Below are 25,902 nucleotides of genomic sequence, written 5' to 3' on the forward strand. Positions count from 1 at the left end.
GAATTATAACTGACTGCATAAAGGTGCTGGTGAATTGACAACATATGCCCAGAGTCACAGCAAATGATCTGGAACACAGCAGCAGGAGATGGAAAGCTCTCACTTCCCAGTCTGATCAGATCTCAGGGTGAGGCTGAGCTGTGGGCTGGGCACATCCTGCACACTCCTGGCTGTGTTCACAGCATGAACCTGGTACTGCTGACCAGATGGGATTTCAGTGTCTGAGGCAGCTCCAGCAAAGCCACCCCCACCCTCTCTGACAGCTTTATTGTCCCTCATCCCAAACAACCAGCATGGATTTACCTCTTAGGCTCTCTGCAATGGCTAAGCAGAGCATCCCTCCTTCTGCAGCAGCAGCAGCCCAGCTCTGGCAGCCTGATCCATCCTTCACCTCAGGATAATCCCTCCGGAGATGGGCACAGAATCCTGCAAAGCACCCGAGGGTGCCAGCAGTACCAGCTCTGCCTGTAGCACAAACAAGTTGTAGCAGGGTCATCACTGCCCTGCTTCCAGAGGAGATTCTGAGGTCACAATTTAGGATTCAAAAGGGACAGGATGGACTCAGAGCAAACTCCCAGTGCTGCCACTAAAAGCAAGAGAAAGGAGGTTGAACTGCACATTCAGCACAAAGCTGGGCTGCCAGCTCCATCTTCATTAGCCATTAGCTAAATATCCACTAAGTCAACACATAGTGGATCTTAATTAGCCCACATCTGGACCTGGGTTTGTCCTGAGAGCATTCCCACATCTCTGATGCCAGAGCTCCAGCTCTCCTGCTCCCTCCCAAACCCTGCAGGGCAGCTGATTTGCAGTGGGAGCCTGGACCACAACCCTGCCAGGCACGTTCGCTGCGGCTCCAGCTTTGCCGGGGATGTTTCCACACAGCTCTAATTAACAGCACCAACAAGCACTTTTGAGCCACGGAGGGAACCCCGGCGGGCACAGGGAATGTTTCTCTAACTGCTCCCACAGCCTTGTCTCTCTAGGAAACCGGAGGGCAAACTTCCAAATCTCTTCCCTCTGCTGCAGCACATTCCAGCCCTGCGGGGGAGCCAGGCTTTGGAACGAGCACACAATGCATTTGCTCTCCCTTGTTTATGGGACAACAGAGCAGGTGCTGTGTTTCATGAGACAACAATCAGAGTTCCCAGGTGGGTAAAATTGAGCCCAAGAAACTCATTTCTGCAGAGGAAATTTATTAATATATTTTAAAAAAGGTTTTCCCTTTCTCCCTGCGTTGTGAGTACTGGTCAGAATGAACCGAACTGATGCTGTCCCCCCTTTTCTCCCCTGCTGCTCAGAGAGCCCATAAATCAGAGAGGAAATTTTATTATTTTTAAGCAGCAGAGGAGAGACCACATTCCTGCTCCATTTTTGTGTGATGTCTAATACAACAGCATCCCAGGGGCTCCCAGATGGGATATGAATATGGGTAAACAAAAACCCAACCCCATCTAATGCCCTGACTTCAGTCAGATTGGCCATTAACAGGATCCCAGGGTGTTCTTACCCTCCCTTGCAGGGGAGAACCTGAGTAACACTCATGGGTGTCCTCAACATTAACATTAACCTGTCATTTTGGGAAGCTCAGATCAGAGAGTGTCTGCAGTTGGGGTGTCTTGTTTTGGGCAGATCTCACTGCAGGCAGCTTGGACACCCTCAAGGGAAGCTGCTGCAGCCTCCACGTGGGATCTTCACCCAGCCCTGGCCAGGGCTAAGCACTCATAGGATTTGCACCCCGATGGACTCAATATTCCTGTCTCCATGCAGACATGGACAGGGGCTGAGTGAATTGAATTCTGAGAACTCACAAGCTGGGTATTAAAGTCTCCTCAGGATCAGGAAACCCAGAATTGATAGTGTGTGACTCCAGAACTGAGGGGAAAGAGCTTTCCAGGCCATGGCTGTGTTTCTCCAGGTTTCCCAGGCACCCCAGCACTCTGCTTAACCCGGGTGAGTGGTGCCTGATTCCCACATTCCAGGTGTGCACCCAACCCATTCCTTCAGTCCAGAACAAGGTTGTTGTCCATGGATTTGGAGAGGTCCTTGAACCCTCCTGTTCCTGGCAGCCACCTCACACAATCCCACCACCAAGGGATGATCCTGGTTAAAACCCTGCTGGGTTCTTTATTCCCACTACTTCAGCATTTTGTCCCTTCAAGAAATAATAACAATAAAAAAACCTTTTCAGCTTCCAGCACCAAGTTATCCATGACCAATTTGTACCATTTGCTCCAAACCCAGCACCATGGTTTGGTGAAATAGCTCCAGTTCCACCCCCCTCAGTCATCATCCCCCTTGATGGATTTCTCCAGTTATCCCAGTCCTTCACACAGCCTTTGTCAGACTCACTTAAACAAGCTCAATTCTCATCATTTCCCCTCTAGAACAGGTGCTTCTTTTCCTTAATCCTCCTCCCAGTCTCGTTCTGTACCTGTTCCAGGTTGGATTCAGCTGCTTTGGGATGAAGCCACAGCCTTTTCCAGTGGCATTAACACCTCCTGAGCTCCAGAAGAGCTTTGTAAAGAGCCTTGGCAAGGTACCATAAATTAAAGCAGCCACTTAATTAAACCCCCCCACACCCCCAGTCAGGACCTCTGCCATCTCATCCTGGTGATTTACACAACTGCACACAAATCCCCAGGTATTGTATTTGCAGGGAATGCCCCAATGAAGGCAGGAATGATGCACCTGACTCCATGTTCTCAGAAGGATAATTTATTACTTTATTATACTATATTACAGAATACAATTCTATACTAAAGAATACAGAAAGGATTACAGGATTACATACTTACAGAATGCTAAAAAGATAATAATGAAAACTCGTGACTCTTTCCAGAGCCCCGACACAGCCTGGCTGTGATTGGTCATTGAGTCAAAAACAACTCACAGCAGAATGCAATGGAACAATCACCTGTGGGTAAACAATCTGCAAACACATTCCAAAGGAGCACAGGAGAAACAAATGAGATAAGAATTGTTTTCCTTTTTCTCTGAGGCCTCTCAGCTTCCCAGGAGAAAAACCCTGGGCCAAGGGATTTTTTCAGATGCCACATCCAGGTGCAGAGCATCCTGTATCCCCCAGGATCCATCTGCAAAACAAACAGGCAGGGATAGAGCACGGAACAGGTCTTTGCTCACTGATGTTTGAGATCTGTGCTCCAAAATATTCTTTTTAGTGTCCCATGATCCCAGAATCATGGGAAGGTTTGAGATGGAAGAGACTTTAAAGCTCTTCCCATTCCCACCCCCTATACCATGGGCAGGGACATCTTCCACTGTCCCAGGTGGCTCCAAGCCCTGTCCGACCTGGCTTTGGACACTTCCAGGGATGGGGAGTCCATAACCTCCTGGGAAAACTGTTCCAGCAGCTCCCTGCCTTCCAGGGATGGTCCAACCACTCCCTCCATTGCAGAGCCCACAGCCCCAGCAGGGGGAGGACAAAGCTTTGGCAGAATGGCTGAGGAGGAAAGGCTGAAAGTCAGGCAGTGGTTCCAGAAAGGCCTGGGAACCCCAGCTGGCAGGAGCAGCTCCAGGCTCTCACCTCTAAAATTCTGCCATAGATTTAACTCCACACCAAGAGGAACCTCCCCTCTGGAGCTGAGCCCCAGCTGCTCCACGTGGCTCATGCTGGGGAATTTGGTTTCTGAAGAGAAAACCTTTTACACTCTGAAGTCTTAAATATTATTGTTCCCTGCTGAGTGTGGGTTAAACGAGGAAAACAGTGATACTTTTCTCACTGGCTCTTTTGCAGCTCTTCTACAGGCATATAAAAACAATAATGAGCCAGTCAAGCACTTTAAGCAGTCAGGCAATGATAAATGAGACCCACTAAAACCCTTCTGTCTTTGCCAAGGGCACACTGGATTATACTTGAACCTGTTTTAACCTTAGCACTTAACCTTCTTTTCCACAAAGTTGCCTTTGCATGCAACGACCATGATGGAGCTCAAAATAACAAGTCAAAGAAATGGTTTCCTGAGAGAAAAAGAATATTTGCTTTACAGTCAGGGCTGGGGTTTAAGTGTACTTTATGTGCTTGCTAAACCTCAGGATTTTAAAGGAATGGGGACATAATTCCATGTTACTAGTAAGGGAGGGAGGAAAGGCATGAAATGCAGCATCAAACTATTCTTTATGTCAGCTTGGCATGAAAAATGTGGAGAAAGAATATAGATAAGCATTACTTCCAGCAACCATAGAATCCCAGAAACACTGAGGTTGGAAAAGACCTCCAGGATCATCGAGTCCAAGCTGTGCCTGATCCCCACCCTGTCCCCAGCCCTGAGCCCTGAGTGCCACATCCAGGAGTTCCTGGGACACCCCCAGGGATGGGCACTCCAACCCTCCCTGGGCAGTTCCAAGGTCTGAGCCCCCTTTCCACGGGGAAATTCCTGCTGTGCCCACCCTGAGCTGTTCCCTCTGCTCCTGTCCCTGTTCCCTGGAGCACAGCCCGACCCCTGGGCTGTGCCCTCCTGTCAGGAGCTGTGCAGAGCCACAAGGGCCCCCTGAGCCTCCTCTGCTCCAGGCTGAGCCCCTGCCCAGCTCCCTCAGCCCCTCCTGGTGCCTGGAAGGAACAGGCTGGCCATGCCAGTGTGGCCCCTTGCCAATGTCCTCTGCTGCTCCTCTTTGCCTCCCTGCATCTCCTCCCCATCCCCACCAGCCCAGGCACTGCTCCCAACCATTCCCCTTCCTCCAGCCCTTTCCACCTCACCAAGGGCACACTGGGAGGGCAGAAAAGCTCAGTTTCCAGACACTCAGCTCAGGAACGGGACACCAAACCTGTGCTGTGGGGGTGTCCAGCTGGATGTCAGAATCAGGGAATTGTTAAGGTTAGAAAATACGTCTGAGATCACCGAGTCCAACCCACAGCACCACCTCCATGGCCACTGTAAACCCTGTCCTCAACTGCAACATCCATAATTCACACTTCCAGGGGCAGCTGGTGAGTGCCCTGCCCTGGTTGTTAAGATCCAATGCTAACAACCTTTTCTGTGAAGAAATTTTCCCAAATTTTCCCTAATATTCAATCTAAACCCCCCTTGCAGCTACTTGATGCTGTTTTATCTCTTATCCTTGATATTTTAGGAATGTGAGATTCCCCATGAGTAGCAAGGATCATATGCCTAAAACTGGGATTTCCTGCATCACTGTTGCAATAACTGATACAAACTCATCATCTGCATCTTTGAACCATCATCATCTTTAACAATCAGGTGCCCACACCTTGACTGACCAACACCACAGGAGAACCCGGGTGCACACCACAAAGCTGGAATATCACACAGCTGGATGTGCCTGGACTGAAAGAGGAGAGGAATTATTCCAAGTGAGAAGCACTGCAGGGAGATGGAGCTGCTCAGGCACAGCTCAGTGAAGGGGTGAACCACAGGGTTTCTCAGCACCAAAGCCACAGTGCTGGTTTCTGGTTTTGTTGGGTTTATTCAAAGTGTGTCTTGTTTGAAAGACAAGTGGGATTAAAGGAACATACTTGACTCAAGACACTTATTTCACTTCCTGACAGAAAAAAAAAAAAACAACCAAACCATGGGAAGACCAGAATACACAAAGGACCCACAGTAACTGTGTTAACAACTGACAGCTCTTCCCCAGGTTTCAACATTACTTTGTAAATGGGGACTGTGTTGCCAGGCTTGCAAGGGTCCCTCAGGGGTGAAGAGATAGACGAGAATGTTGACTCCATGATCAGAAGGCTGGATTTATTATTATATGATATATATTACATGAAGACTATACTAAAATGAATAGAGAGAAAAGTTCTCAGAAGCTGCTAAGCTAAGAATAGAAAAGGAATGAATGAACAAAGGAGCTCTCTCTGATTCTGTCCCAGAGAGAGCTCGGTCTCTGATTGGCCCTTAATTGTAAACATCCAACATGGGCCAATCACAGGTGCACCTGTTGCATTCCACAGCAGCAGATAACCATTGTTTACATTCTTTCTCTGGGGCCTCAGCTTCCCAGAAGAGGGAAAAATCCTAAAGAAAGGATTTTTCACAGAAGATGTCTGTGACAGGACTGTACTAACCTGCCTTATTTACAACAAAATAAATGCACATCACATTTCCCTGCCCCTGGTAACTGAACTGCCCTTGCCTGATCTCCAGAAGTAGTTTGTCACACGAATTTACCTGTGGTAATTGTGCTGTAACACCTGGTGTTAGATGGGTTTGAAACATGGGAAGAAAATATGCTCCAGTTAATTGTTCCAACCAACAGCCACGGGCACCCCCAGTAGAGGAGTGATTTAGGCTCAGAAACCCCCACCAACATTACCAGCATTCCAAAGAAAAGGAGGTGATGCTTTACCTCAGGACGCTGTGCAGCCTGCAGGCACTTGCAGCAGCTCTCTGGGGTTTGCAGAGCTGCAGTAGCTGGGGGTGTTCAGGTACTCTGTGTACCTGATTTGCAAATGCAGTAAGAAAGGCTTTCAAAATGCTTTTTGAGGGAAGACATTTGCAGAAAAATCCGTTTGGTTTCAATTCCTCCCAACCAGGAATGATGGATTTTCTCGTGTCCGTACAAAATCACAGCCCGTGTCATTCTCTGCAGCAGGTTAAAGCAATTCCCCTCCCTCAGTTAAAGTTTAATCAATTTTCATAATAAATGTTTAATAGCAAACATAAACCAGAAAAACAGCCCTTGTCCCAAGGAGATGGCAGATTTATTGCCAACCCAAAGAGAGGAGAGCCTTGGATTGACTGGGGGCTGTGGGGGCTCCAAGCTGGGCAGGATTTCCCACCAGGACCTGCAGAACAGAATGCAGAGCTGAGGTCCTGTCACAGACATCTTTTCATAAAAATCCTTTCTTTAGGATTTTTCCCCTTTCTGAGAAGCTGTGGCCTCAGCAACAAAATGTAAACAATGTTTATCTGCTGCTGTGGAATGCAACAGGTGCATCTGTGATTGTTCTTGGGTCAATGTTTGGATTTACTGACCACTCACAGAGCTGGGTCTCACTCTGTGCTGGGACATAGAACTTTGTTATTCATTCCTTTTCTATTCTTAGCGTAGCAAGCTTCTGGGAACTTTCTCTCTATTCTTTTTAGTATAGCTATAATGTAGTATATATATCATAAAAGAATAAATCAAGCCTTCTGAACATGAAGTCAACATTCTCACCTCTCTCTTCACCCTGAAAACCCTTTGCAAGCCCTGTAACAAGGTCCCACCAGGACCTGAGGAGCAGGATGCAGAGCTGAGTTCCCACCGGGATGCAGAGCTGAGGTCCCTCCAGGTCTCTCCAGGACCTGAGGAGCAGGATGCAGAGCTGAGGTCTCTCTATGCATTCTGAGTCCTGCAGCCCTGTGGGCCTCCTCCCAGTGCTGGGAATTATTCAGAATTTGAAACAGAAGAATGAATGAAGCTCGTGCTCCTGAGGATTTTCTTTTCTAACCTCTCCCTGCTCTGTCCCAGGTTCCTCAGGAACCCAAGCAGCATCAGAAGGAACCAGGAGGAACTGACCTGCCCATCCTTCACACCCACACGCCCCCTGGCATGGTTCCCTGTGCCCCATGGGCAGCACAGCTCTCTGCACCCTCGTTTGATCCTGTTTGTGCTGTGCTGCCAGAGAAGTGTGAGCTGTCTCATTACTGCCAGGCTGCTCCTGGAGAAAGTGGGGCACACGTGTTTGTTGGCCAGCTGGTCCCTGTCAGACACAATGTAAAACACAAGCACTGACCCTGTTTTTCCTCTCTGGGCTCCTGTTTGGGTCTCTCCCAGCTGCCAGCTTTTGTGAAACTCGTAGAAATCACATGGTTTTGAGACTTCTCTTCTTTCAAATGAAGGAAAATTGCTGAAACCTTCTCTTAGCAGGAAATAAACCTAAAACCATCTCCAGAAAGCTCAGAGGTCAGGCTGTCAGAAGCGTCTTGCTCTGACTGCCCTTTGAAAGAGGGGACTCATTTGAAAGCAGTAAATTAAATCTCCCTATTCAGGGAAAGCCAGACATGAATAAGTAACTCAGGGCTCCGCCCCACTAACTCAGAGGACACCAGGATTTGCCTCAAAACCCCTATAAAATAGAACCTGGGTGTAACAGAACCTGCTCACCTGCAAGAGCAAGATGTAGAGGCAGCACATAGTGAAAAGTTCCCCAGCTCTGCATCACTTTTTCCACGACTTAATTCTGAACCAGATGATCCATTTAATGAGGCATCCCAGGGTTTCAGGGTTTTATTTTGCACTGAGATTTTTATTTTAATTAATTTCATGGCAAATAGAAATGCTTTAAGACAAAAAGCTTTCACTTTTCACATGGAAAATCTCATCCCAGGAGACACTTGGACATTTTTCTGGTATCATGCACAAACACCATAGAAAAGTCCTTTCCCTCTTGACCTGTTTTTCCCCAGAGAAATGCAGATGTACAGAGACATCATCACAAGGCTGACCTCTGAGGGTCTTTTTGTTCTACCACGAGATAATGAGGAGAGAATTCTTTTTTGCAGGGATGGCTGCAGTTGTGGGGGCTAACAAAGGGATCTCACCCTCATTAATGTCTTTAGGAGGCAAACTCCACTGGGGTTCTATAAACCGGGACTGCTTTGGCAGCCTGGAACTCCTCTCCTCCCACAGCTCATCCTGAGCTGCCCCGTACTCCCCAGCATCTCCTCTCTCCATGCCTGTCCTGGAATTACTGGGGGAATTGTTGGGATTGGTGTAGATCAGCTCCAAACTCCTACCACACCTGACAGAAACAAATCCATGTGTTATTCGTGTGCAAGTCACACGTATTCCAGGAGATGCTTCATCATAATTTAGCATAAGTTAATGGCTGTGAGTGATCCTGCAGCATCTGCAGGAGGGATGCTGGCTGCAGCATCTGAGGCCAGGGTGGAGGATGAAAAATGCAGCTCAATTAACAAGGATCAGTCTTAACATCCAGCACAGCAGCTCCTTCTCCCCAGCATGATCTCCACACCCTGGTCATGCTATCCATGGAAACTGTTCCCATCTTTTACATACAGATTGGTTTAGATGGAAATGTTTGAGAAATGAGCAGAGCAGCAGTTTTCCCAAAGCCTTATGGGAAAACTTGCCACTTTTCATTAAAAAAAAAATAAAAATCCCCAAACAGTAAATGCTTCAAAGGAAGAAATTAATATATAATTAATATATCAGTGTGACTGCTGTAGCCCCCAGCAGCTCCTGAGCTGAAGAGCACACAACTTGTTGTGTTCTGTGAGATCCTGATCCCCACCCCTAACCCTAATCCCAGCAGTATTTCCAGAGAAAAATACCAGTATGGTGAACAAGGATCTGTACTTCTGAGCAGAATTCTGGTTCACCTGCTCACAGAAACACCAAGAAATCTGGTGGGGAATGTCAGCTCTCATCCAAGGTCCCCTGCAGCTAAACCATCCCGTTAGAGATGGCTGAGAGTCCCCCCATGTCCCAAGCCATAATTCCATCCCCCATTCAAGGTTGAACTGACGCCTCTCTGACATCCTGGTTCATCTTTCACAGGTTCCTCCATCACTGGAGAGCTGCTGAGGAGTTCACAGCTCTGCTGACACCACTTCACACACAACAGAGCCATGAGCTGCTCTTCCCAAGCCTTGCAGGAGGCCCTGGAAGGGATGGAGAGGTTTCCTGGATGTCTCAGCATTCACCATCCATTTCAGTGCCAGGGAGCAGTGGAGGGTGCTGTTGGAAGTTTAGGTAATCAAGGGTTAAGCTTTTATTAATTCCTCCCACTGCTCATTAACTCTCCTCTCCAATTAATTTAGTCCTGCCTATGGCAACTGCAGTGATGTTTGCTGGGCTGTCATGGAGCAACCTCATGTGGATCCTGTCCTGCCCTGTCCTCCTGCTGTTCCAGAGCTCCAACATCTTCTCCTGAGCTGGGAGCAGCCTCCTGACACGGAGCCCTCCAATTCCCCCTCTCACAGGAACACAGCTGAATTGCCTGGGGTTTATTTATTCTCTTCTCCTGGCCTAAGATTAATGTCCCTCAAACCTTCAGGTGAACCAAAAGTTTGAATCACTATTATGGGATGGAGTTCACTGTTTGTTGTGGGATTCAGCCCCTTTTATAAAGTGAAATTTCTGCCCTACTCCTCCACTGCATTAGCATGGGACTTCAGAGAGCGTGGAAAACATGAATGGGACGAGAAACTAAAAAATGTCTAAATGGGTTACTTTGATTTTCTTCTTATAATAGTGACAAAACATTTAAAAAGCAAAATAAGTTTTAATAATTTTTAATTTAAATTTCATTTTAAATTACTTTAATTTCATGCCTATGTTCATATTACATTTATATATTGTCACAGACATCTTTTGTGAAAAATCCTTTCTTTAGGATTTTTCCCTCTTCTGGGAAGCTGAGGCCCCAGAGAAAGAATGTAAACAATGGTTATCTGCTGCTGTGGAATGCAACAGGTGCATCTGGGATTGGCCCGTGTTGGATGTTTACAATTAAGGGCCAATCAAAGGCCAAGCTCTCTCTGGGACAGAATCAGAGAGAGCTCCTTTGTTTTTGATTCCTATTCTATTCTTAGCATAGCAGCTTCTGAGATTTTTTTCTCTCTATTCCTATTAGTATAGTTATAATGTAATATATATCATAAAATAATTAATCAAGCCTTCTGAAAATGAGGTCAAGATTCTCATCTCTCTCTTCACCCTGCAACCCTTGCAAGCCCTGTAACAATATATTAGTCTTCATCACTGCTGAAACAGCATCATGAAATCTCAAGATTTATAGAGCAGCTAAAACTTGTTCCCACTAAAATTTCTAAAATTTTATGGACCTCCGGTGGTTTAGTTTGGGGATTCGGGTTTTGGTTTGGGATTCTTTTCATATAGGCAAGGTGGACAGACTCATCTCTATCAGTTTCCCTCAGGAAAGACTCCAATTCCCAAAAAACTCACACAGGAAGTGAGATGTGGACAACCTTTGGACTCACTGAAAAGGAAGCCTGGCATGAGACAAGAGCCTGAAATTCCCTTCTCATGCAAGGCCAGACCAGTGTGGGGGAGCACCTGAGGAGGAGATGAAATTTGACTCAGTCTTTTTCACTTCTGGTTTTCTTTTCAAATTTCAGTCTCTGAGGAAATAATGAAGCAGAACTAGCTGCTCTGACAGGAGCAGACAACTGAGAGCTCCTCTTGCACACGAAAATCCCTGATGGCCCCATTCCCTTGGATGGGCTCCTCTGGGAAATCCAAGTGCAGATTAAGCCTCCTTTCATCCATCTCACCCTGAGCAAATATACGTGCATTTTCCATTACCCTTCACCCCTTCACTTCATGCTCCTTGCCTTAACACACAGGCTAAATCCTTCCTTCCATGGCACAACAGCAACAAATGATCAAAACAATTCATCTTTTCTTCAAGTAATGGCATGTGCTTGGTTGTAAATATTCATGGCTGGGTGGAAATTGGTTCTTGATGGCCCTGAGCACACTGGTGTCAGTCGTGCTGAAATAATTCTCAGCCTCTTTTACCTCCAAGGGCGATTTTGTTTTCCTGGTTCAGGTCTCATACATTAATCCATGGCAGATGGAGCCAGACATGACCACCTCATCTACCTCATTTTCCCTCTTAGCTTGTTGAGCTTCTGACGCCTGAGAGGATTTCCATGGGTCAGGAAGTCCCAACAAGCTTCTAGAGGACCATTCTGTTGCACTCATCCCTCAACAAAGTCAACCTGTTTAAGGCTTTTCATCATGATCTCTCAGCAGATGCAGGTGTCAAAATAGACACTGACTTTCACAACCTTCACATTTAGCCACACATCACCATTTCCTCCCTCAGGAAGATCTGAGTCCTCCCCACTCCCAGCCCTCTCATAGCTGTCATCACTTTGTAAGCAAGAAAGTTTTCCATGGGGCTGTTTTCCCAAAGAGCTCTTCCTATGGAATGCTGCAGGGTCTTACCAGCCCGGCAGGCAGAGTGGTTTTGGATTTTTGAGTCCCATATAGAGCTGGTGTAGCTGCGGCAGCAATCCAGCCACCTGACACCCCCCTTATCATGATAGCTTATCACCTTATCACCCTGACCTCGCCAATGGATGCAGAACCCTGCTGCATGGCCGGCCTGACCTGGATGCCACTCCAGGCATAAATCCTGTGACAAATGCCTTTGGGAAGGCATAGGAGGTATCCCCCTGGTTTTTTAGGTTTTTCTAAGCCTTCTGATGTTTACATTCTTGTAACAAACTTTCACACACACTTTATGTAAATAATTATTGTTTTGCATTCTTTTATGAAGGAGGAGAAATTTGATGGACTGCTGGTTTGTCCAGTGTCATTGGAGAGGTGGCACTGTCACCCTCCAATCCACCGTCACTTCTGGAAATCTATAAATGTTGGAGTCAGAAATTAAACTTCCCTCTCTTTTTAACTTGGAGAGCTGCGTGTCCACAGTTTCATTTTGTGTCCTGTAGTGACAGGAGGGACTCCAGACCCTGCCAGAGGAGATGGAGATGCTGAGCATGACCTCCCCATCCTGCTGCTCCTCGGGAGCTGCCAGACACATTTTTTGTCAGCAGGAGCTTAGTGATGGATCTGAGGGGTTTTTTCTCATGGAATCACCACTGTCTGCTTCTAAAGCAAATAGGGATAGTTTCAGAAAATGGGAAAAGACAGGGGTTTGCTCAGAGAAACTGTGGTGGACTCATTATGGAATCAGAGCTGTGAATGCCTCAATGCTCAGTGCAGACAGAGCTGTCAGCAACTCTGCATTTTAGAGCAATTTTTGTTTTTAGGTCAATAATGCAAACTTGTGCACAGAGTTCACAGAGAGGAAGGTGATTGTCTTCTCAAAATGGCTTCCATTTCTCAGGAAGGCTGAGGGTGAACTAAGCACAAGAGCAGGTCAGAGATGGGCAGAGCTCCTCAGGGTTAGAGCTGTGGTTTCCATCACTGTTCGTGATGAACAATAGGATTTTGGCTCGATGACACCAGGCTGTGTGACACGCTGGAGGGAAGGGATGGGATCCAGCAGGACCTGGATAGGCTGGAGAACTGGGAATGTGTGACCCTCATAAAGTCCATCTAGGCCAAGTGCAAGGTCCTGCAAGGCTGTTTGGCCTGGAGAAGAGAAGCTCTGGAGAGACTGATCTCCTTTAGAGCCCCTTCCAGTGCCCAAAGGGGTCCCAGAGAGATGGAGGTAAAGGGCATGTAGGGACAGGACAAAGGGGAATGCCTTTAAACTGAAGGAGAGCAGGTTTGGATAAGATATTAGGAGAACATGCTTCCCTGGGAGGGTGGGGAGGCCCTGGCACAAGGTGCCCAAAGAAGCTGTGGCTGCCCCTGGATCTCTGGAATTGTCCAAGGCCAGGCTGAATGGGGCTTGGAGCAGTCTGGGATAGAAGGTGCCTATGGTGGAGAGTGGAACTGGATGATTTAAAGGTCCCTTCCAACCCAAACCATTCCAGGTTTCTATGTTTCTATGAAAAAATTAGATGCTCCAAAAATAGCAAAAGGATTTAAGACCCAGCAGGTCTGCACCTGCTTTCTGTTATAGAATCACAATTCAGCTTGGAAGGGACCTCAAGAGGCCACAGGCCCTCGCTGAAGTCAGACCTGTTTTCATTTTTTATCAAGTGAAAATTTCTTCTGTTTAACTTCATGACAACTGGTTTAGATTTTCACCCATTTCTGTCCATGGGGATCACGGACCTGGTAGTCAGAACCTCTCAGGGAGGGTTTAGATTAAACCCACAGCAGTCATACCATGATTTGTCCCAGGGCATCACTGCATTTGGTCAGACAAAGACAAAGATTCCTCAAGAGGGGACATCTGGGAGGTTGTTTATTATGTGCCAAGAAGACTCCAAAGCACCCTTGCATGGAGGGGTATGGACAAGCTCTGTTGCTCTACTTTACCTCTCCAACTGGAAACCATGCTGGGGTTTTTATATATTCCAGTGTCTTTCCTGGCCTTTACTTCTAGCTTTGGACATGACTAGCCTAAGTCTGGTTCCTGTAGAGAGAGCACAAGTACATGGGAAACCTTCCTGTGGTTTCACCCTCCACCCACTGCAGACAGCAAACTGCACCCAGGAGAGCTCGCTCACTCAAGGCCAGCTGTCAGAGAGAGCCTGTGACATGAACTGTGTTAGTCACAGAGAGCCAGGGGCCACGGAAACACCAGGACAGAGTGCCAGGTGATTATCAGATTTGCTCTCTGTTGTTGACAACCTTGGCTCTCCACTGCTTTGGGCACTTCAGTTCTCAGTGTCTGTCCAGGAGAAATGAGCTGAAGCACAAGAAGCTGCACTCAGAGATATTTCCAGCACTAAGAAAAGCCTCACACAATTCCCAGGATAATTCTGATAAACCCTGACGGCCCTCAATCATCTCCTCTATCCTTGGAACTCCAATGACTCCCCCTTTGCTCAGCAGTTCTTCCCCATCCCAAGGGTGGATTTGCATTTTCTCCACCTCCAGCTGCTCTGTGGAGTGCAAACCCCTGGGCAGGTGGGGTGTGGAGGACGGAGGAGCTCTCATCTGGACTCCTGATAAATAACTCTAACAAATGGGAATCACTCAGGAGTGAGGAGTGGCTCTTGCTCTCCTCCAAACCAAGTGCCAGCTGCTCCAGCAAGGGAAGCTGAGCCCACATCTGGCTCTTACACAGATTCTTTGTCCTTCCTCTCCCAGGGCCCTCCCCATGCCTCATCTCCCTCGTCATCCATCCCCCTCTGCTCTCCAGCTGGCTCTGACACTTTGGCTGAGCCTCTTCCTGACACTTCCCACTTGTTTAAATCATTCCCATCCCAAAGCCTGAGTGAGGGAGGGCAGCATGCTGGCTAAGAAACAGCTCAAATACCATCCAGACAGAGCCTTTTCAAAGATCTTAAAGGAGGACTGTCACTGTTCTGGTCAGATCAGCACCCCAACTGTGGAGCACCAATGCCCCAAGCTAACAACCTGCAGCCCATTTCTGCAGCTTCTCTCCTTTGGAGTTCTTTCACCCAGTGTTTATACTTCCAGTAAGGACTGGGAGAAAAACACTCAAGGGAAAAACAGATTTACATTTCAAGGTATAAAGAAATTATTATTAACACAGTCAGAGGAGGATAATGAGAAGTAAAATAAGCCCCTAAAACACCGTTTTATTTTCCCCCAGCCCCTCCTTCCTTCCCACTGACAGTGCAGGGAGACAGGGCATGGGGGTTTGGTCAGTTCATCACTCCAGATCTTTTTCTGTTCATTTAGGGAGAGGAGTATTTATTTCTGCTATGCCATGGGGTCCCTCCCATGGGCACTCTTCCCAAAACTGTTGTGGCATGGGTCACTCATCCACAAGGTGCAGTCCTCTAAAGACAGGCTGCTCTAGTTTGGAAGCAAGGGCTCTCTCTCCCTCTATCTCTGGGAGCAGGGGCCCTCTCTCTGCATTTCGGTCTCCCCCTGGATCACAGCTTTCTCCAGCATCCACCTGCTCTGGTGGGAACACTTCTCTCACAGGCTGTGAGGGGATTTCTGCATCCCCATGGACCTTATGGGTTGCAAGGGAGACAGCCTGCTTCACCCCAGTCCTCACCATGGCCTGCAGAGGAATCTTGGCTCCAGCACTTCAGCACTTGGAGCACTTCCTCCCCCTCCTTTTCCACTGACCTTGGTGCCACCACGTTGTTTTCCCTCACATGTCCTCACTTCCTCCTCTGACTAGAAGAAAAACTGCTGCCCTGTCCTAGATTGCAAGGCAATGTGTATTCTATTGCCATCTGTCAGAGGTGGGGCAGTTATCTTCTGTTCGTTGAGCAGTTTTCTTTATCTCTTCCACAGCCAATCCTCCCTCCAGGGAGACACCTGCTGATAACAGCTATTGAATGTCCCTGCATGGCTGACAAAAATTACAGCATCCCATTGGGAGAGGCTCTGCCCAGGGGGAGGAGCCAAGCATTCCTACCTGGATAGAATCTGAGTTTCTGGGACACCAGAACAGCCTTTCCACTGGATTCCCAGAGGAACAGCAGCTGCCTCTTCCACTGGATCCTCAGAGGCAGAGACTGCACCTTTCTCCAGGATCCCTGCTCCAGCAGAACCAGCCCTGACACTGCAGAAGGGCTGAGCCACAATTCCAATGGGACTGCTGCCAACACCCTGACCCACAGGGTGTCAGGTTGTGTTCTGACTCCATCAGTGTTGTTTTGTATTACTGCATTGTTTATTTTATTTTTATTTTCTTCCCTAGTAAAGAACTGTTATTCCTGCTCCCATATATTTCCCTGAGAGCCCCTTAATTTCAAATTTATAACAATTTGGAGGGAGGGGGTTTACAGTTTCCATTTCAGGAGAGGCTCCTGCCTTCTTTAGCAGACACCTGGCTTTCCAAACCAAGACATGCCCGTAGCTACCACTGCCAACAAGTTCCACCAATTCAAAGATATTGCAAAATCCTGCAGCACCGAGAAGTTGATCTTGTCTGGGTTCTGCCTTGGGGAATTGTTCATCCTGCTTTCCCTGCCAGCTCCGCCACTGCCATGTGGATGCTAATTAATGCCTCTGCTCATGCAGGCACTGCCAAGGGGAGGCCGCCCCACTGCCCCTGCCCCTCTGCCTGGCAGGGCTCGCTGGGGGCAGCCAGGCAGGGCAGGCTCAGCTCTGGCACGGCCCCAGCAGCACTGCCAGGCCACCCTGGGTAAAACAGCGATGTTGCAGTGTGTTGCAACATCCTGTTTTAAACTTCCCAGTCCCTTCCCAGGTGTGGCAATACCTCTCTTCCCCTTCCCCCTTGCCCCCTGCTGGGCTGTCAAATCACTTTTAGCATTCCAGCAAGGCCATCGTGTGGTTGGTCAGGTTCAAAGGATGCCCTTCAGGCCTGGGGTCATTGGCCTGTTTGTGTGTCCCTCGTCCCCTGAGACCCTCCTCCTCCCACCTGGTTGGTGCTCACCTGTCCCTTCCCCTCCCCCTGTCCCTGGGCTTAAATTCAGCCAGGACCATGCTGTCAGCATTCTGTTGGAGCTGTTACCAAGATTCAGACATCTGTGACCATGGAATAAAACTCTGGATTAAACCCTCCGACAGAATCCGTCTCCTTTTCCTCCTCACCTTAGCCTGAAGCCCTTCCACCTGAGGTAAACTGAGTTTCTACAAGCCTGGACTTGTTAACTGCCCAGCTGTAGCATCCAGCCAGCTCAAGGTGTCTCTGAGGGGAAACACCACAGTTGCCACCTTTGGCCCAGCAGCAAGGGTCAGACGAGCCCAGGCACAATCTACCTGGTAATATTGGGATCATATTCCAATACAGCGGGTGATGTTTTGTACTCTCTTCTTAAATATGTCATCACAGAGGTGTTGCCAACCTCTCTAACTGGGCCAGCAGCATGTCCTTCTTCAGAGCCATCAGACACTGGCTCTGTCAGACATGCTGGGAGTTTCTATCAGCTTCTCACAGAAGCCATCCCTGTGGCCCCAATGAAAAACCAGGCTGTGCCAAACCAACACATAGTATTAAAGGATTTAAAACTGGATTTGCCATGAAAAGGCCCCACTGAAGCTGCACAGCTTTCATTAGATTTTAACTCTATTGACCATTCCAACCCAGGAATGGTTTTTCATGAGCATTGATCCCAACTGGCATCCATCCATGAAACTTCCTGCAAAATATAAAATATTACCCTACCATTTTTTAATAAATAAAGGAAATACAAACCCCATCAGTGTAACAGGGAACTACCACAGCCATAAATCCTTACAGGACAGAGATTTTCAATCCAGTAAACCACTGGGTGGAATGAGGGTCTGCACTTCCCAAGGGCAGGGTTTGTTAGATACCTGAGCCAGGAGCAATCCACCTCCTTTTAGACACCCAATGAGACATCACCAGCAGCAAAATGATAACCCTGCACTGCCTCTGTGCCTGTGCCCACCCAGACCCTCAACAGTACCTGCAAAATTGAGATATTCCAGGGCAGACTGGATTTCCTCCATGATTTCCTACTGGAAGAACAGCCTGTTTGTGTAAAAGTTATCACTGAATTGCACATCTCATTATTGCACATTTCATAATGGCAGATCTCATTACGGCATCTCAGACTGCGGAGCAAACTTTGCGAAAAGTTGTGACTCTCCAGAAAAATTGGTAAATAAGAAATGTAATGTTTTTCTAAATCAAGTATGCACTATCCTGACTTTTTTCTTGAATAAAGTGAAAATTGTATAACAGATGAGAATGGACTAGTTAGTCTAAAAAGCCAAAGCTATTCACTAAACATTGGCCTGATAGATATACTAGAAAGAAGGGCAGAAAAAATATGTATAGAGAAAGCCAGATAGATTGACAGAAACTCGTGTCTTAAAATAGCTATATTCACATGAGATACACTTCATTATGTGGACCCTGTAGGTCAGAAGAATGTGTATTGAAAATAAATGAGTTCTATCCTTCAATTGTCATGGCCACTGGCAATAAATAGACACCTGATGAGGCAGAGCAGGCACGAGGGAAAAGTTTGTGTTCGCTGGAATGACAGGACGTGAGGAAGCACAGCCCAATGCTGCATGTAGCAAACAGAACACGGTACCACCCCAGACACCCAGAGCAGCCCCCAGAGCCAGGGCCAGGCTGTGCTGGGCAGGCTGTGCTGCTGGGGAGCGTTTCTCAGCAAGGGGGGACTGATGGATCCCATTCCCCTGCTGCTCACATTGCCAGCATCCACTCCCAGGCCATCCCATCCCTCACTCCGTGTTTGCCCCATGGGCTGAAAGGGTTTTCAGAGGTTTTCTCCCCACTGCCCCCCACGTTTGCTGGGCCCCACACAGCATCCTCCTGCCAGTGTCCCCTGTGAGTGCCCAGCATCATCCCAGGCTGGAACAGTGAAGGCCACGAGCCACCCCGGTGCCCTGGGAAAGAGGCTTTGCTGCACACACCCACAGGCACTCCCAGAACATCACAGTGCTGTGGCGAGGGCTGGGGAGCCCAAGCTGTGCCAGGCTCAGCAGCAGTGGGATGAAGACCTTGATGTCACATGGAGCAGCAGGAGCACAGCTCCTCCAGCAAATGCCATCTGTGAGGCCAGCTCCAACCAGGACCTCCTGGGGGGAGCAATGCAGAAAGCAAGGAGGGGATTTCCTTGGCTGCTGCTCTCAGGCTTCCCTCCTCCACATACTCCAAGGGAATGGATTTGCTAAAGCATGTTCTGCCAATTTTCTCTTCTTCACTGGCTTTGCCTACAGCAGAGCTCTGCATTATCTTCTCTGCTGTTCTGTGTGTGGCAATGCCAGCGCAGTATCAGCACATCCTGCTAAGACCTGGCTGTTCCCTTTGGGGCATTTCTGCAAAAAGGCTGTGGGTACTCACTCCAGTGTATGGAGAGAGTCCCTGTAAGATCTATGTATTAAATAAGTGGGTCCTTATGGACAGAGTCCCTGTAAGATCTATGTATTGTAAGATCTGTGTATTAAATAAGTGGGTCCTAGTTACTCCAAACAAGCTACAGCTGCAAAGTCCTTAGTTGGGCAGCAGCTGTAGCTTGTGAAGGTAACTGGAATAAAAAGGGGTGGGTCAAGAGCCCAGGAGGAGTCCCTGGGAAGACATGAAGAACTGTGCTGTAGAGAAGAACAGCTTGGTATGGTATGGGACTTGAGAAATATGAAATACAATAAGATAACAACACCAGTGAGCAGCCCTTAACATGGGAAATGCTGTCTGGGAGCTATTAGGGGGAGAAGGAACAGGAAGTGTAGGGAAAACACAGCTCAAGTCCTGTTATTAGAGCAGTGTCAGAGATTTAAACAGGACAGTGGAGGAGGAAGGAGAGTCAAGTCAAGTGTTTTCATTTCAGCTCCTGCTCTCCATGCAGCAGCACTGTGGGCTTTACTCAGGGACAGCCAGCACACAAACCCCCCCAAGGCACCAGAGGCAGCACAGCACGGACTCCTCAGCTGCCCCTCATTGCAGAGCTCCTGTTTGGTGCAGCCTCTGCTGCACAGCTCCTGCCTCCTCTGCTCCCAGCTGCCAGAACCTGGGCAGTGTGTATAAAACCCTGGTAGTTCTTCACCCTGATGACAGATTGCAGAACTGCCCTGGGATTTACACCCTGCTTCCCTTCAGGAAACAAATCAGGCTCCAGTGATGACTCCTCTCCAGCGGGTGCTGCAGCAGGATGGATGTGCTGTCACTGAGCCTGTGTGCAGCTGCAACAGGTTGCTGGTGATTAAATGCAAAATTCATCCAGGACATGAGGTTCTGATTCAGCCTGGAGGCAGCTCACAGACCTTTACAGCATTCTCCCTGTGGAAACACCTACTCATCCTTCAAACAGACACTTTTCCCTGCCTTTTATCTGAGAGGTAAAATCTGGAAGAAAAACAGGGTTGTTGTGTCCCTGTTGAGTGCTACTTCCTGGCTTTCCATAACCTGGGGGATTACCTGGAGTCAGGGAGATGGAAGCCCTGCCTCTGTGAGAGACAATGTTGTCTTCTGGCTCAGGTAGGAGCTGCTTTGCAGAATGGGCTGAAGTATTGCACTCAATCTCTCACTTTGACAAGGACAAGTGCTGTCAGTCCATAATATCTTGTCTCTTTCTAGCTTGCCCTGATCCATTTTAGCAGAGCATTTATTTGGCAGACAGGGAATGTTTGTCTTTCTGGAAACTACAGTATTCCCCATGAGAAAAAAAAAATAAAATCATTGTTTCAGAAGCAATTATCTCAAAAACTCAATAGCTAGGGGTGACACCCTGCTGGGTCCCATGAGGGCTGCCAAGAGCTCCTGTCTTCCACTTTTCAAAGTCCTTTTTAAGCCCTGCAGGTGCTTTGAAAGTGTGGTTGCTCCCTGGCTTTGAGGTTTTTGCTTTTGGCTAGTTCTTATTTCATTCTTGGCAAGTCCACAGGCAGAATAGCTCCCACTCCCCACACCTTGCCACAGTCAAGAGAGGTCTGTCCATTCTCCTGGGATCTGACCTCACTTCCCAAGTCTTTTGTCCCCTGGACTTTTGGATCTGTTTCTCCTTTTTTATCCCATTCTCCAGACCTGCTCACACATGGCTTCCCTTTAGCAAGCGCCTCTCCTTGGAACTTGGTTGACGCCTTCCTACAGCTTGGATGACCCAACCCCTGCTCAGACCTGCCCAGGGAGCAGAAACAAGGGAATGGTTTGCCTGAATGGCCAGTTTGAAATAGACACACATCAGAGATATGCACAGGTAATCACTTAGGTGTACAATTCTATGTTCCTGCAACAAGGTGTAAAGAGAGCACAGCCCAGGACATGGCAATGACTTTGGTGCTGGAGTCAGTTGGACTCAGAGATCCAAAGCAGCACAGATAGAAAACATTCTCTTCTCCCAAAACCAGACAAAGATTCTGCTGATGAACCTGGGGATCACAAACCCTGCTCTCTGCAGGACACAGCATAACTAGCAGAACAACCAGCAGAACTCACAAGCAATAACCACCTGAAACCTGTAACATCCCTGACTCCAGGATCACAGAGCCAAGGCACTGCCCAGCACAGCCTGAGAGCACAGTGGGACTCAGCCCAGAGCCCAGAACACCCCAGCCCAGCCAGGGTGGGGCTCTGAAACCCCTCTGCAGCCCCTGCCCAGTCCCCTCACTGCCCCAGTGGCACAGAGGGGCATCACTTCAGCCAGGCAACCTCCTGGTAATTTTTATTTTACACTGACACATGTACCACCACAGCACCCGGGCCAGCCTGTGCTGCCATCAGGGTGCCAGCCAGAAGCTGGAAACTCAGCAGCAGCTCCTTCCCTCAGCTTGCTCAAGCACCCGGCTCGCTCCACCTCCCCCCTGTCAGAGCAGACCGGGATCAGAGCTCAGCCTCTCAGTTGCTTTTCCTCTCCTTCTCTTTCCCCTCCTTTCATCTAACACAGCACAGGAAGGACACAGCACCAGGCAGGTACCCAGCTGCTACCCACACTCTGCAGCAAACCAGAATTTATGAGCCATGAACACCAGGAACAAGAAGAAAAATTTCCCCTTCCAGAGTTCCAGCAACGCTGCAAACACCTGGAGAGACACAGCTGGACACTGCTCAGACCAGCCCCGAGCACCTGCCCTTCTTGTTGGCTCTGTCCAGCCCTCTCAGCTTCCTTCAGCTGGCTGACATCCACTGGCCATGGCAAGAGACCCTCAGGCCCCCGTGATGCTCAGCAGCATCCATCTGACCCTGAGCAAACACTGCGAGCCGTGGGCCTTACTCAGCATGGAGACTGGACCTGCTACAAACCCTTTGCAAGTCTGGCCCCATAAAAACCCCCATTAGGACTCCAACAAACAAACTTCAGCTCAACAGGCTTCCTCCTGCTCCTCCTCTGCCATGCCAGAGCCTGGCAGCCACTGTCTCACCACATCAGACCCACACAGCTCAGCCAGGGACCTCCAGGGCTGTCCTGGTCCTGCAACACCATGGTCCACATGCCCAGAGAAGAGAAAAGCAGAGTGTCTGCTCATACTCACAGTTTTGAAGTCCTTGTGGTTGCACTCCTGGCCCCTGAACTTGCAGTACAGCATCATATCCTTCAGGTCGTGGCCAACCCGTGCCAGGAACTCTTGCATGCTGAAAACTTTGGGTTTATACTGCTTAAAGTTGGCCTTTTCTTGGAGGGCGGCTAGGACAGCAGGGTCAGCCAGGTGAGGGTTGGGGATCTGCAGGTTGACATCCAGCAGCGCCAGGAGCTCCCCAGCATGGTACAGGTCGTTGGTGGTGAGCCGGGAGAAGCGGAACTCATTGAGGTTACAGATGGTGACAGCAGGAAACACCAGGCTGTTCGCCACCACCTCGTCCACTTTGGTCACGTGCTGGTAGGAGAAGTAAAAAGCCACCCTGTCCGAGCTCTCCACCAGGAGCAGACCTAGCGAGCCCACAAAGGCCAAGGTCCAGAGCAGGCGCCGGATGGTGACCGGCCCGTAGACGAAGACGTGACGGATCCCGTGGAGCGTGGTGGTGTTGGCAAAAATCTGGATGCTGGAAGGCTGCAGGCTGCCCATGCTGCCCTCGCTGGTGCTGTCCTTCAGATCCATAGTTCATTTAAATCCTGGTCCTGCTTTTTGGGTCAGTCTGGAGCCAGATCTGGGATCTGGATCTCTCCCCTCTTCTCTCCAAAGTAATTAAACCCTTTCAGAGGCAGGCGAGGGAAGCAGAGTGAGACCAGCTGCTGCGAGTTTATCCCACGAGCTCAGCAGTAGCTTCGTCGGGGTAAATATTTATATAAAATCCATTCAAACTCTTGCTCTTGATTTCCTAGGCGCGATAAGGAGGGCTGGTTTTATTTAGGGAGACACCAAGGTGATGTGGAAGAGATGTGGGTGGGCAGCGAAAGCTGAGCCAATGGCAATAAAGTCCTCCCCCTGCACACACACACACACAAGCACACACGCGCCGAGGGGAGCCGAGATTAAGCGAGCGAGCCTAAAACAAGCGGAGGCAGCTTCCAGGCTGTTAACTAGTGCGGAAAGGCGAGCACGCTGCTTCCCGCATGTCTTCAGCCCGACCGGGAGATGCTCCCCGAGCTCCGGGAATGCGGCTGCAGGATTCAGGCATCTCTCCTCCTCCCTACATCTCCATTTTGGGCAGGAAACACCACCCCGAAAACCCAGCCTGTGCTGTCGGTGTGATTTGCAAGGGAAAGGTGGGCAGCTAATTCAGAGGGAGAAATAGGAGAGCAAAAGGGGGAGAGGAAATGAAAGGCTGAAAAATAAAAGAAAAAAAGGGGACTGCTGCTCAGCTGCACGCACGCACACACACAGATTGGAAAGAGGTGCATTAACCCGCTTCTCTTTCTCACGGCAGCTCCGAGCAAAATCCAGCCAGGGCAAGAGCCGGGCAACGGAGGGGCGGGAGCGTCTCTGCTCTCTGCTCTGTCTGCCTCAGAGCTGCCCCAGAGCTGCCTCAGAGCTCGGGGCTCCCTCAGAGCCGCCTCAGAGCTCAGGGCTACCTCAGAGCCCCCTTAGAGCTCAGAGCTGCCCCAGAGCTGCCTCAGAGCCGCCTCAGAGCTCAGGGCTCCCTCAGAGCTCAGGGCTCCCTCAGAGCCTCCTCAGAGCTCAGGGCTCCCTCAGAGCCCCCTCAGAGCTCAGGGCTGCCCCAGAGCTGCCTCAGAGCTCAGGGCTCCCTCAGAGCCCCCTCAGAGCTCAGAGCTGCCCCAGAGCTGCCTCAGAGCTCCCTCAGAGCCCCCTCAGAGCTCAGAGCTGCCCCAGAGCTGCCTCAGAGCTCCCTCAGAGCCCCCTCAGAGCTCAGAGCTGCCCCAGAGCTGCCTCAGAGCTCAGAGCTGCCTCAGAGCTCTCCCGCCCTGCAGGACTCTCAGGGAGAAGCGCTGGGAGCCGTGGGTCGCACAGGAATCCGGAGCCCCGCGGCCGGGCAGGGCCGGGCAGGCCAGGGCCGGGCAGGCCAGGGAGAGGGACCGAGCCCCGCAGCTCCAGCCGGGGCTGTCCGGCCCTGGCTGTGCCTCGGCGGGGCCAGGACTGTGCCCAGCAGCTCCTGAGCCCCCGGCTGGGCCCCCGGAGGATCTCCAGATGTTCCGTGTGCCCCGAAGGCACCTGTGACGGATGTGTTTGGGGAAGGCGCTCCCAGATGTGCGCGCAGCCGGGAGGCTGGGAAGGAGGGGGTGGAGGGGAGAAAACTGGATTTTCTACCCAGGAGATGCTGCAGATCCGTGACGATGCCTCGGTGCATGCGTGGTGCGGCTGCGGGAGTGCGAACGAGGGGGATCCACACTGAGGTGTGAGGGGCTGGGTCTGAGCAGGGTCGGAGTAACTCCCTCCCACAACGGCTCCGTGAACAGCAGGGGCTTTGCTCGCCTTTTTTCAGACCCAGAATGAAACCCCAGGATTTCTGTCTCGGTACAGCACCCAGCCCTACAGCAGGTGAGGGTCCCAGAGCATGCAAGCGCCCAGAACGTGACTTTGCCAGCTGGAATGATGTGGGAGCAGAGGGTTGAAGCACAGGCAGAGCCTGTCAGGGTCTGCAGGGCAATGCCTCATGACTCTCAGCCACCTTTAGGGATTAAATGAGCCCAGTTTCTGGATTTATAACCAGGGCAGTTACCATGACAACAGACCATTTGCACCATTCGGCCCCTTCACCTTTCAGGTGCTTGACTTCACTGATAGACCCCCAAGACCCTTGTCCCCATCCCTGAGCCACCCTGTCCTCCCCCTGACAATTTTCATCCAATGATGATGTAATTACAGCTTTGCTGTGTCCACATTGGGCCTTGGCAGCCAAAGGCAAGGGGAATTGTGGCATGGATGTTCCTATAGGAATATCCCTCAGTCTCAGCTACCCATACCAGCCCTGCTACAACGCTACTTTCTCCATTTTACACCAGGGTATCTGAGGCAAGGAGGGGACAAAGGACTTGGGAGCCCCGAGATGGTTTTCCCAGGAGGACTTTTTGTACCAGGTGGTTGCCCTGAAGCTGCAGCCTCCTTCCATAGCCAGAAGGCTCCAGCACTCTGTTGTCATGAATGGCTGGGGTGCAGAGGGAGCAGGAGCTGCCTCCAGAGTCTGGTTTGCTCTTATACAAATCCACATCAGCCCTGAAATGCAAAATACGGTCCCTCCTCCTGCACCTGTGCCTGTGAGTGAAGCCAGGCTCTCAGTACAGTCCATTGGTGACTAAACAGAGCTGTGTTGCTTCTGCATTGCACAGAAATTCAGACAAGGACAGATGCACAAACCTCCTGCACCTTGTGGTGCCCTTTCCAGGAGAGTGGAAAAGGCAGAGCTGATCAAGCTATGGCCCAGAATTACAGCAGCAGAGTGGCCACAGCACCCTTGCTCCTGGCTCCAGACCTCACTGCCAGTCTCCCTTTGTGCTCATCACCCCTGCATGGTCAGGGGACAATACCCTTCCCCTCTAAAAATCCCTGGCTGGAATGGGCACTCCCAGCCCATCTGCAAATCCCCCTCCCTTCCCCACGCCTGCACTGGCCGGCCGTGTGTTAATGCTTTCATTTGTT

At 49.7% G+C, this 25,902-nt stretch overlaps 1 protein-coding gene across 1 annotated transcript in view; it reads right to left on the bottom strand.

The window, feature by feature from the left end:
* LOC134430874 (acid-sensing ion channel 2) overlaps window positions 1–23,177 on the bottom strand; it is a 500,756-nt gene extending 477,579 nt beyond the window's left edge. Inside the window, exon 1 of the mRNA XM_063178759.1 lies at window positions 22,402–23,177. Coding sequence (XP_063034829.1) covers window positions 22,402–22,965 — 564 coding nt within the window. The 5' untranslated portion in view covers window positions 22,966–23,177. The remainder of the gene's footprint in view (window positions 1–22,401) is intronic.
* Between the last annotated feature and the right edge of the window lie 2,725 nt (window positions 23,178–25,902).

Source organism: Melospiza melodia, chromosome 30 (genome assembly GCF_035770615.1).
Source record: "Melospiza melodia melodia isolate bMelMel2 chromosome 30, bMelMel2.pri, whole genome shotgun sequence".
NCBI classification, from domain to species: domain Eukaryota; kingdom Metazoa; phylum Chordata; class Aves; order Passeriformes; family Passerellidae; genus Melospiza; species Melospiza melodia.